General features: G+C 42.2%; 2 protein-coding genes and 1 non-coding gene across 3 annotated transcripts in view; 1 reads left to right on the forward strand and 2 right to left on the reverse strand.

Annotated features, from left to right (window-relative positions):
• kdm5c (lysine demethylase 5C) overlaps positions 1-9,060 on the reverse strand; it is a 17,339-nt gene extending 8,279 nt beyond the window's left edge. The window contains exons 1-13 of the mRNA XM_025059734.1: positions 8,638-9,060; positions 6,788-6,935; positions 6,255-6,332; positions 6,044-6,166; positions 5,799-5,969; positions 5,226-5,360; positions 2,156-2,279; positions 1,787-2,061; positions 1,527-1,685; positions 1,232-1,351; positions 984-1,142; positions 284-465; positions 33-195 (exon numbers count right to left, since the gene is read on the reverse strand). Of these exons, the coding sequence (XP_024915502.1) occupies positions 33-195; positions 284-465; positions 984-1,142; positions 1,232-1,351; positions 1,527-1,685; positions 1,787-2,061; positions 2,156-2,279; positions 5,226-5,360; positions 5,799-5,969; positions 6,044-6,166; positions 6,255-6,332; positions 6,788-6,935; positions 8,638-8,654 (1,854 nt within the window). The 5' untranslated portion in view covers positions 8,655-9,060. The remainder of the gene's footprint in view (positions 1-32; positions 196-283; positions 466-983; positions 1,143-1,231; positions 1,352-1,526; positions 1,686-1,786; positions 2,062-2,155; positions 2,280-5,225; positions 5,361-5,798; positions 5,970-6,043; positions 6,167-6,254; positions 6,333-6,787; positions 6,936-8,637) is intronic.
• trnav-uac (transfer RNA valine (anticodon UAC)) lies at positions 5,606-5,678 on the forward strand. The gene has a single exon. It is a non-coding gene; the product is annotated as a tRNA-Val (tRNA).
• A 1,141-nt stretch (positions 9,061-10,201) lies between the features above and the next one.
• iqsec2b (IQ motif and Sec7 domain ArfGEF 2b) overlaps positions 10,202-12,563 on the reverse strand; it is a 29,723-nt gene continuing 27,361 nt past the window's right edge. Inside the window, 1 exon segment of the mRNA XM_017036066.2 lies at positions 10,202-12,563. This exon segment is cut by the window's right edge and continues 282 nt beyond it. Within this exon segment, the coding sequence (XP_016891555.1) occupies positions 12,421-12,563 (143 nt within the window). The 3' untranslated portion in view covers positions 10,202-12,420.

Here is a 12,563-nt window from a genome sequence, read left to right on the forward strand (position 1 = left end):
TGTGTGTGTGTGTGTGTGTGTGTGTTACTGACCGGTACACCATGAGACATGAGGATGTTGGGGTTCATGATGGTGACCAGCTGGTGCAGGAGGTCAGGCTGATACTCAAACAGCTCTGGGGTCAGTTTATGCATCACCTCCTCCAGCCGTTCCGCTGCCACAGAGGGAACTCCGTACCAGGTCTTGGGTTCACCCCTGTGTTGACGGTTGATGAGGAAGTGAAAATTTAACAACAAATCAAACAACAACAACAACAGCAGCAGCAGCGGCGGCGGCGCTCTACCAGTGCAGGTAGTTGATGGAGTAGCTCCAGTGGTCTTCGATGTGCCAGCAGAAGGCGGAGAACACCATCCCCACGTAAAGCCACGGCACCTTCATCCCAGAGATGTCGCCGTTGATGTGGCAAAGAAGTGACTGCTCCAGAACGGGCATCACGTTCAGGTTCCAGCCGCAGCGAGCGTATCCCTGAGAGAAGAGATAAGTTGGACTTTCATGAGAAATTTATGGGTTAAAACAAAAACTGTCCCTGCTCTGGATGGACAGGAAGTGGCTCAACTGGACTATAAAACATTTACAGTTTCAGACTGAAGCTTGGAGGGCATGAACACAAGGGCAGTCAAACTGTCAACCTTTTTTAATCTGATAAATCCCAGGGAATATGTGAATAAATCGCCATTATTCTTATTTAATCTAGGTAAATTACGATTCATCGCCATCTAAATAATCATGATTGAGATTAATCAAGAAAAATCCCACTCTCTTCCACCAAAAGAATCGATCAGAGAGGTCTCTGATTGCCTGATAGTCATCAATACCAACTGATAAACCCAGATTTTATTTTAGACATCTGTTATGACTGAACTGACGACGCTGTTTCAAGGATTTCGTAGTCAGCTGTGATTCCATTTTTCCACATTTTCCACACAGAAAATTCCAGACTAGACTGTATGGACGGATGGATGGATGGAGAGTGAAGTACAAAACTCCTCCTCCTTCGACAGTGTTCTCTTGCCGTTGTTCATTGGAAAGCCGCTGCCAAATTCTTTGGAGTGGATGTCCGCGCCGTACTCCACTGTGACGTCCTCCTCGATGCTACTGACCAGCCTCCAGAACTCCCTCTCTACGAGCTCAGTGGGAACCATCTGCACCAACAACAACAACACAAAGGACTCTGGTAAGTCACAGTCAGAACCAGCAGAGTCCGGAGTCAGCGTGGTGTGGGTTCTCTCACATGGACAGGCATATTGAAGTAGTCTGCTTTGAAAGCGTCAGCCATTTCTCCAAAACTTTGCAGGTTGTACTCTCGCGTCGCTTGTTCAAAACCAAAAGCTTCTGTCGGCTTCTTGCACTCCTAAAAAAAAAAAAAATCCCAAAAACAAAATGTTCTGTGAAGAGAATCCTCCCCAAAACAAAATGTTCTGTGAAGAGAATCCAAGCAGAAGTATGAAAATTCTTTTTTATAATTTTTCTTACCTCTGCCACACATTCAGAAGTATGAAAATTCATTTTTTAATAATTTTTCTTACCTCTGCCACACATTTGGGGCATCGCCAGTTGCCTTTGGGAGGATCAGTCAGTGGGGGCAGCAGACAGTAGGTGTGGTAGTTGTCGTCACAGCCATCACACAGCAGGAGCTTCTCATCGTCATCTCCTCGACCGCACATTCGACACACGAATGAATCCACCTGTCAAAGGAAAAAAAAAGATGTTTAAAGTGAGATCATAAAACACATCAATTGTTATTCCTGTTCTGCGCCACTGAGGGGCACTGTTGTGGTCCACATACACATTGCGGGTTGTTGAGGTTGCTCCGAAGCCTCATGGTCATCTTGGTGCAGGGCTTGTCGGCCTCGTCGGCCTCGTCGTCCTCTTCGTTGTCGTCTTTGCCGTTCTCTGGTTCCTCCTGTTTCACTTCTGCCTTAACGGTAACACAGGGGGGGGGCATCAGGGGGCTCGGAGTGGCCCGTTCACTCTTCTCCTGGGGGTCCTGCGGCTCTGCTTTCATGTCGCTGGGTGCAGCTGGTGGGGTTTCTCTGATGCTGACAGTCTGAGGCAGCTCTTCTAAAGAAGAAAAAAAAGAATGTTGTTCAGAGTGGAGTGTCCAGTGGACACAGCTGGGACCAGGCAGCAACACGGTTTTTGTCCCGGGCCTCACCTTTCTTTCTGATGCCTTTATACCTCGCCACCAGTCCCAGCCCCATCATCTTCGGCCCCGCGCCGTAGATCTGCAGCTTCTTCAGTTCCGGGTTCTTCTCGATGTCCTCCTCCGTCGGCTCCGGCTGGAGGAAAGGGAAATGGTCGTCAGTGAGGAGCAGAGAGAAGCTGCATCTACAGCCAAAGCACCACAACGAGCAAAGCACCGGTTTGGGCCAGAACAAACACAGAACAAAAAGAAGGTTCAAACAGAAGAAGCACAGCCGGAGATCACAAGAAGGAGACTGTGTTGTTGGTTAGAAAAGGTCAGAAATGATACTAGTTACTAGTTTACAGATAAAGAGAGAGAGTGAGAGAGAGAGAGAGAGAGCTAGCTGTACAGTTAGGACCCGTCACCAACACACGAAAATCACCAAACAGTTAGCAGTCTGCAGACCACCTGGGAAATTCTAGCTCTTGATTCCAAGATGGCGCCGACATCTGTTGCTTCTATTTCTTTGTGTGTTTTATCTGCACTTCACATTCTGTTATCTTGTGTTATAATCTGTAACTTCCTGTTTCCTTTCTGTACAGTCTGGGTCTTCCTGGGTCACTCTGTTCCTAGGAAGGATTTTCCTGGGTAGAACTCTAAATCCAGCACGACACGACAACACAACACGTTCAGCAACATTAGTGGTGAGTCACCAGAGAAACGTTTCGCTTGCGTCTAATCTGCAATTACTTCACCTGAGCTGTTCATTAATCACTGAAGTGCACGTCAAGAGTGCGTTATTTACTAATGATCCAGTGGAAATGGGAGTTGAACACAGCAGACGACGACAATGACTTACAACAAAACACTGATGAAAAAAAAAACCTCAAATAAAAGTGTTTTACGACCTAACAATCCTGGCAGTCAACGAAATCAAAACATCCCAGTGAGGGCACCCCATCCAGAGCACATGCAGCCACAGGCTCTGCAGCCGCAGTCGATAGAGAGCGAAGCAGAGCAGCAGAGAGCGGAGGCACACAGACAGCCCAGCACCACACAGAGTGACGGAGAGATTCAGGGCCGCACAGATACAGAGGTGTGTTCACATCATTTTCAGAAGCTAGTAATGTGGGCACGGGTATTCTAAAAACAAATTTTTTTTTTAAGACATAAAAAACAAATACTACTACTCTTCAAGGTCACATGACTGTAGAAGACAGTTCAACATCAAAATGCTGGGATGGTTAGTTTATTTAAAAAAATAAAAATCAATAGAAAAGGTGAGACAAATTCTGGTTAGTTTATTTAAAAACAAAATCAATAGAAAAGGTGAGACAAATTTGGAGAGGTTCTCAAGATAAGGAGGCAGAAAGGAAAGCAGGGGCGGAGGAGAGCTGTATATGCTCTAGAGGCAGTACCGCAGAGATGAGTTCAGAGCCAGTGGTGAGAGGATGTGGGGCCAGATCCTCTGGACCCTGCAAGGGGAGACAATAACAGCAACAATAAACTAGGACAGCAGGGAGACGGAGAGAGCAAGGGGTGAGGACGGGGTGAGGCCGGAAAGCACAGAGCCAGTATGTTGGAGGAGGAATTTAACCGGCACATATTATGAGACATGGTTCAAAGTTGAAGTAGACACATCAGATCAGTGGTTCCCAAAGCATTTTTGTTCTCTGCAGTGCCCCCACTCTCCCTCTAGGGGCACCTGGCTTTTAGATACAAACTGTAGTTCCTGAAAAAGTGATGTTAATCATTAAATAAAGACAAAAACAGAGTTTCCACTCTGCCACTAACACACATAATTAAATTTGCCCCTCTTCTAATAGCTTCATGCCCCTTGGAGAGGGCCTGCCCCCCACGTTGGGAACCACTGCATTAAATCAGAATGAACCTGTGGGCCTAGATGATTTTATTCTAACCGTTTTTACAGACATTTTTACATTTTTACTCTTTACAAACGGTATTAAACATGGACTCTGACACTGCTTGTTGCTAAAAACGGCAAATTATAATAACAGGCGTTGGTGTGAACATATAGCATTACAGCAATGAAGGAAGCAAAAGTAACCTAACAGGTATCGTCTACCGGTTTACGCTCAGTCTCGTGCTAGACGTTGAGCATACAAACACAGTATGTTAACATTGACGTGTTTCACCAGCAGAGATAAAACCATAAAAAAAAAAACACACTGTTAGGGTTGAAAATGAAGGATTAATCTGCTGCTTCTATATCACAAGCGTGATATAGCAATGGGTTTTAATAAAATAAAGTAAAAAAAAAAACATGACATGGAACAGTGTTGTGGGTCTACTTCAAGAGATGAACTCAGGAGGAGAAATGACAGCATGGAGCAAAAACAGAGCAAAGGCAGCAGGATAAAGCACAGCAGCCAGGCAAGATGGCGGACAGGCAAGCCGGGTGCGCTCCAGTCTGACGTCACATTAGCCTCAAACTATACTTAAGCCTAGTACGGTATACTTTGGTGTCAAACAACACAGTAAAGTGACTTTCCACAGGGCAGAAAAAACAGTCACTATTTAATTAGATTAGAGCTGAAAAACGTTTTTTAATAACCTCAAATACCACGTCTGGAGTTAAAGGCCACCTAGCTGTCCCTCACTGAACTGCTGGTTGTTCTACAGTAAAGACATTTTCAGTTGGAAATTAAATGAAAGACGATTAAAATCGACTCATTAACTGCTATCTTTTAGTGACCGTTTGTGATGAGTTGAAAACGTAATAGTGAGTGAATCTGCAAATTAGCAACAATGTTCTCCTGGAGTCACTCACATTAGTACTAATGAATTATTTAGTGTAGTTATAAAGTGTTAAAGTGCAGTTTAAGCAAAACACTAGCACTGAATATTTGAAGAAGAAAAAAAACATTTTATTATTATTATTATTTGAAAAAAAACATTTTATTATTATTAAGGGATTGGATGAAACCCCAGTCAGATTTTTCAGTTTTACAAAATGGAAAAAAACATAAATAGTTTTTATATACTGTTATTTGTTTTAGCTGCACAAAGGCACCTGGTAATGGAATCTAACCACTGACCCATCAACTGAAGACAACTAAGAAGGTTCGTGCTGACTCACATCAGGTTGGCATCGGTTGGCTCTGCGACCATACGTGCTGGTTTTGGACGGTGCCACAGACTGTCGGAGGGGGATGGAGTGGGGCTTGTACTCCTTATCCACGTCCTCTCCATCGTAGTGCTTGGGCTTGCAATGCTAGGAGCGAAACGAGAACAATTTTTTTGTGTTGATATTCAACAAAGAAGTCCTTTGGTGATAAGACTTTTTTTTTCATTTTTTTAAACTATTTGAAAACTGATCAGATTCACATCAATTTCTAAATTCTAAATCTACAGTAACACAGTCTTTGAGGGTCTGGGTTCAGATTCTGTACATTAATAACAACTGAGGAAAGGATCACTTTCAAAATCTAAATCTAAATCATTCACAAAGTAAGCAGTGGATTCATAGTGTAGTGGTTATCACGTCTGCTTTACACACAGAAGGTCCTGGGTTCAATTCCCAGAGGAACCACAAGCTTGATGCTTAATCCTGTTAATCCTCCTTTTATAAGTTGCTTTGGATAAAAGCATCTGCTAAATGCACAAACACATAAATAAATAAAAAATGAAACGCAGGAAGGCGCAGTGATACCGGCAGGCTGGCACCAGACTGGAACATTTCAAAAGGGTAGACGATCCTCTCGTAGTGCGAGCGCAGCAGAGAACCGATGTTTTTGCCTTGTGGGTACCCGAGCCTCTGTGCCACCCGAGCCCAGCGTCGCTCCTTACAGACCATCTCGAAGCCCCCTTCATCTGTGACAATCTGCAACGACGAGGCATTTCATTAACACAATCACTGACGACTAAAACTGACTTCATCATTTCGTCCTCACTCACCTTCGACAGACTGAAGAGATCCAGGATGCGCCTTTCGATATGTGGAATTTTTAAAGACGACGCCTGGATTTCCCAAAACCGAGCGATGCGGTCCAGATAATTCAGCTTCACGCGAGTCTCCGCCTGGAATTAAATACATTATTTAATTTACTACTGTGCACCAAAAAAAAAATGAAGCCACTGTTTGCAGTCGTCCCTTCATGAAACGTACCTCCAGTTCATTCAACCTTTGGATGCGGGGTGTGAAGCGAAAGCTGTCCAGCTCCACGGAGAATGGCGGTTGCCAGTCCTGATTGGAGGAGAAAATATGTGAATGAATACAAAGAAAACTACATTCTAAAGACTGTTCAGCAGTATTTATAGTAGGGGTGTGTATTGGCCAAGCAATGCAATACTTATCACGATACAGGTGAAACGATACAATATATTGTGATATACTGCGATACCATAGGTATGACAATATATTGAGTTTTTTTTAAAACAATTTCCAGTAAAACTAAAATGAAATATTTGCATTTTAATTGTTGTTAATAAAAAAATCAATAGAGTGCTGTACAATAGCGATACGTTATCGTAAAATAAAATATCGCAATATTTCAGTATACTGATATTGATATCTAACACACCTGTATAATAAACTAAATAAACTTTGGTTATACCTGATCAGCTGTCGTGTTGATGTTACGTCATGTACAACCAATGAATATCTTAAATAAATGAAGTTGAGCAATGACAAATATTTACTGGTGGAGGACGAATTTTGCAGATTCCGGACTTCTCCGCAATTGGACGTATCTTGGCGATGTAGCCCAGGGGGTCCTGAAACTCCTCCCATGACGGCTCGAACACTGGACATTCCGGAGGAGGAACAAACTCTTCCCCTTCCATTGCCCTGATAACAGGTTAACAACGCAAAATGAGTTAAAAAAAAAACCCTCCAGTGGACTCACTGCAGCAGTGTTATTCATCAGTACAGATTTACAGAGAACAATTGTGTTGAAGACGCCGTTAAACATCGAAGCTGTACCTGTGAGAGCTCTGTGACAGTTCAGAGTGAGGAACAACAACCGACGTGCCGGATATTTACTACCGCATTTAAAAGTGAAATTCACTCTGAACACAAATACGAATACAGATTCCAACCAAAAGAAAATGCGCAAGAAACTGAAAGCAACCTACGAGGCCGTCGTCAACTTCCTCAACAACAAGTCAATACATTCTTGACTTTGACCTTTCATAACTTCTCCCCTAAACCCAACATGGACATTTAGATTACGGTTAGTTTATGTCAATCATATTCAAGCCTGTAGTTAGAAAATACGCTAACCTTCAGCTGCCACTAAATGGAGAATAAGTCCATTTTAATGCTTAATTTGGCAGTTGTCTGCTCTTTGAGGGTGTTCTCCCGTAATGATGAAAATACTTTACAGTTTCAGGTGAGTCGAAAAGTACAAAGCAGAACAGAATGGAATAAAACAGACAGGAACGACTTTTGTGAAAAGAACACTTCAGACACAAGGGCATTTAACTATAAACTCAAAGTCATTGGTGCAGGTCAACCGTACAATCAGGCAAAATCAGCTGTAGAGAAGTGAAAGTAGTTAAGATTAATGGTATATTTACAATATATTTGAAATGTTAACTGACCCAAAAAATTATATTTTTAAAAATGTACATTTACAAATACCTTTTTAGTAATGACACTTAAAGACACACTTTCAAAAATATAACTAAATTAAATCAAAATGATTATTAGACAAAACAAATTTAATCAAATAAGTGAAAAGTTGTAATAAAAAGATCAGATATTAATTTAAGAGTCAAATTATTTAAACCATGACTTCCTGTCTGGGGCACTACATTGTATAACTGGCAGCCTTTGAAGGATTCAATGAAGTATTACCATAGAGTTTGTGGTTTACCATTTGACACAGCACTTTGAATAGTCACAAAACCAGGATGGGGATTTTTTTTTCTTTCTCCATCAAAGTAGACATTGTTAGACCCCCTCCCCCAACACGAGACATAACAAAACAACAGCCCTGCTCTGAAATCACCGAGACCCAGGAAGGAGAGATATAACAGTTAGGAGGGTTACTTTTATCACATGGAATCCATTAAAACGTCCAAGTACTTGAAACACAGTTGTACACATGTACAGTAGTTTGTGTGAGCACTTGAACAAGTGACACTGTGGTCATGTTTATTATTAGAAATACAATGCGTTTAAACTTGGCTTTTTTTGTTTTATAAATGTGAAGACGAACATATGAAGTAGCTGATGTCAGGGTCAACAGTGTCTCTGCCACCAAGTTGGCCTTAAAGGTCTTAGAGACAAACAATAGGAAGAAGGCCATGAGTCCTGGGGAACAGAAGGCCATGAAGGCATCACTAACTCGAATAATGGCTGGCTCACATGCACTGCATGGCATTTGACTGATAACAAATGAACAATATATTGATTACTTTTCTAACCTAAGCGTACTCTCTGGTGATCAGACGTGTTTTAAAAGGACTCATCAATACAAAAACACTCACAAGTATTAGCTACTAGCAGGTAAACTTGAGTGAAGTGACATTTAAACTACTCTTACCTCCCAGCGACAGCCATATCAAAATTAAGAGGAAAATTAAAAAATAAAAACACCCCGGTAAGTTATGTGTAAATGAGCATGTTGGTGGCAGTCCTTTCTCCTCCTGGGGCTAAACTGAGGTCCATTTGTGTCTATTGTTATCCTATGTACGGCCGTTCACAGCTAACGTTGAGCGTCGAGGCCTCGCCTGCTGCTTCTTCAGTTCTGTGCCACTGACTCCTACGGTTCAAGAGGAGCCGTGCTAACCTGAGGGGTGGCCCACGAACTAGGGCCAACAATGTAAACCACACACAAGCTATCATTTAAGCTAACAAACACTCAGTATTTTTTTGCTACTCTTATTACACGTATGTGGGTAGAGGAAAACAAAAATCTATTTACAATTATATTTCGACCTACTCTCGTGATAGTGTCTGGTTATGGACTGACTGTAGTGTCCGTAACTGACCTAATGATAGCAGGATGTAGCGGGGTATGACAGGGCTGCTGGCCGCTCTCCTTCCTCTGTTGTTGGGATCACTGGTGCTGAGCTAACGCTGGCCAGCTGTGCTCGATTACAGTTGGCTGTAGCTACCGCTGCTAGCACAGTTGACCGTATTTCACTCTCGGTTATCCATACACTCCGCTGTGCCAAACGACACGGGTTCTCAACATGGGTGGCAGAAGTTAGTTTGATATTAAATGAAAGTCCCAGACTTTATCGCTTAAGTAGTAATTAATCATTTCCCGGTTAACACCATCGCTCCCTCTGAGCCATCCTATCTTTCTAGACGAGACGCCATCTTAGTTTTTTTTCCCATGACCGAAGCACAACCCGGAGTCTTAGCACCACGTCCGTCACGTTTACTCCCTGGAAGTAGTTCGCACGTACGCACATCACTAATGCGGATACATGAAAGCTATGGTTATAAAAGGCTCGTTTGTGGATATTAGAACATATTTTGGTTGTATTGTGTTTATTGTATTTCTTACTGTATTCTTACTGGGTCACAATTCAAGATAAATTACATAAAAATAATTATATATATACACATATATGTAGTTGACCGCTATCAAACCCTTCATATTATTATATAAAAGTATCTGTTTTGAGTCATTATTTAGCAGTTTAGCTTGTAGCTGTCGTTTCTTCACTTTCAAATAGTGCTAAATGGGAACGTAATTTTCTTTTCTTTATTTATTATTTTTATGTTCCTATGCTGTAGAAGGAAGATAACGATCGACTTATCTTCCTTCACCATGAAGCCAGCCCCAGCGGTCATTGGGCGAGGGCTGCTTGAGCACTCAAGTTACCACAGAAGAGGCTTGTTGTAAGAAAAGAACATGAGCCACATTGCCACCGTGTGGCCATTGTCAGTATTGTGTAAAGTTGCATAATTTTGTTTGTTTTTTCTGTTTCAAGAGTGTTTTTTAGTGTCCGTTTTGTAAAAATTTTTGTTTGTTTTTTCTGTTTCAAGATAGTGTTTTTTAGTGTCCGTTTTGTAAAAAAAAAAAGTCCAATGTAATTTCATAATGAAACAATAACAATATTTTTCATAAAGGAAAAAAAAACACACACAACAGATGTCACTGCAAGGACACTTTAATTTATCAGAAGCAATATTCACATCTCAATTCTCTATTCTTTCAGTACACATATTACAAACACAAAAGGAAAAAAAATTAAATAATTTCTTTAAAATAGTCTCGATAAGTGCACTGACATTTAATCGTTTATAGGCTTTAATAATGTATGTCGTTGTCGTTACTCATTCTCTCTTCAGTCTGATATAATGAGTAAAGAAGAAGAAGAAGAAGAAGTCGTCGGGTTCGCCTCTCGACCAACATCTACAGTATCCTGACCTGCTTTTATATGTACAGCACACACTAGGTGGCACTCACATGCACACACCTTCAACCAGACTCACCATCCAATAGAAGCCTATCTATAATATAATATGTACATTCAGGTTTATACAGTACAGTAATTCATAGTGTGCAGATATATGCAAGCATGCAAGAAGAAATTATTCCATTTGTCAACATAAAAGTCAAAGGTCAGCCAACAAAGAGCTATAAAGTCTTCCGGTTTACAAAAAAGTGATACCGTCCCAACCTCGTTCACCTTGAAAATGAATGTTGTCGTCTCCAGTGGCTCACTCTTAGGGTTTTTCTTTGATTTGTCATCGCCGACTTATTCTCCTGTTGTCAGAACATGTGCAGCTCACATCACCTAATCACCTGGGTGACTAATGGCACTAGAGGTAACCACCGAAAGTCAACTACACAAACTACACAAAGCGGTAGCTAAAGGGACGACACTCGCACCAGGCTAACGCCATATAATGAAAAGCAAAGGAAAATACATTAAAGGCCTGCAGACACGCTAACCTTCTTCACTTGTTCACTTGTTCGACGGGAAGCCTCTCAACATCTAAAAATATAATGAGATGTCAAAAGTAGGGAGCGCGGGGATCAGAAAGGCCTTTTCTGACTTTCGAGACGTCACGTGTGCAAAAAACCACAAAACTTCATGTACAAGCGTACGCCTTCAAAAACACACACACACGTATAAAAAAAATCACGATGATTAAATCTGCCTGCTGCAGTTACCAACAAACAGCATCTCCTCTCACAAGTCCAAGATTTTCCCCTCTGAGTTCAGGTTCTAATACATGAACCTGCGTCAACAAATCTGCTGATGTTGCACAAACAGAGGAGCGGGAACGTCGTGAGGGTTTAAATAATTTAAAGGGAAATTTGAATCTCAGTAACTGTAAATTAAATAAATGAACTTCAATGGAAATTAATTAAAAAATGCCACACATATTACTGCACCCTGTACACGTACGTACGGTGAGGGCAAACGGAGCGGTGTTGTCTATACTCTCTAGAACCGTGTACATTATCTGCTTATATGTATGTTCTTATTAATGATCAAAACAAATATTGGACAATATTCATCACTCTGAGCAGGTATATAATATCAATAAAACAGTAATAAGCTTTAGAAACATTCAAAAATATATAACTGTATCGTTAATTTCCATACTCCAACCGGGATATGCGTTAAAAAGCCGGCCGGATCCTGAGGACGTGTAAAATGACGGTCAGGAAACGGCGCATTGGTTTGAAAATTTAAGACAAAGCGAAATATCTGAGGTGTTTCTTAGAAAAAAATTGGTGCTTTGGGGTGTTTTTTTGTTTTCTGTTAGCAAAGCAGGACATTGTAAAGCCAAGGAAATTATTGCAAAGTCAGAGGACTTTTTTTTTTTTTTCTTTTTGCAACTCTGCTGATTCCCATTCAAACGCATCTGGTGAACACGTGTTTATTTACAGGCTCCCCATGTAAACAGCTGGATATACTGTATATGTGGTCTATAGGTTTACAGTGGCACGCTATCACATCATGATACTTTAAATGTACAGACTGACTGACTGTGACCCAGACCCGGGCGGAGGTCAACACTGAGGACAGAGGCAGAAAACCTAGTCCAGGACGTGGTTCCATCTCAGGTTATATGGCTGTAGAACCTGTGGTTCTGCTCTAGTGTGGGAGGATCTGTCCACATCATATCTGCAGGTCTGTTTCCTGTGTAGTAACCGCGGCCGTGCTCCTCATCTCCACCTACATGTGTGGGAAACGGAGGTGAAAATAGCACAGGCGCAGCAAACTGCGCTTCCTCTTGTCGCTGGAGCCGCTGCTGTTGCTCTCAGTCCTGGCCGACTTGGACCTGGCCCTGCTCCTGGCCGTGAGCTCCTCCCTGTCGTCCGACCTCTGACCCCTGGGGCCCCACGCCCTGCTCACACCACCGTGCTTATCCGGTTGATAGGTTTGGATTTGGAGCTGCCCCCTGTACCTGTCCCTGTGGCCCCTGTCACCTGTGGCCCCTGCTGAGGCTGCCCTGGGTGCTGGGGGGGGTGAGGGGAGAGAGGTGTAAGAGGGG

The sequence above is a fragment of the Cynoglossus semilaevis genome, chromosome 10, assembly GCF_000523025.1.
Source record: "Cynoglossus semilaevis isolate Cse_v1.0 chromosome 10, Cse_v1.0, whole genome shotgun sequence".
Lineage (NCBI taxonomy): Eukaryota > Metazoa > Chordata > Actinopteri > Pleuronectiformes > Cynoglossidae > Cynoglossus > Cynoglossus semilaevis.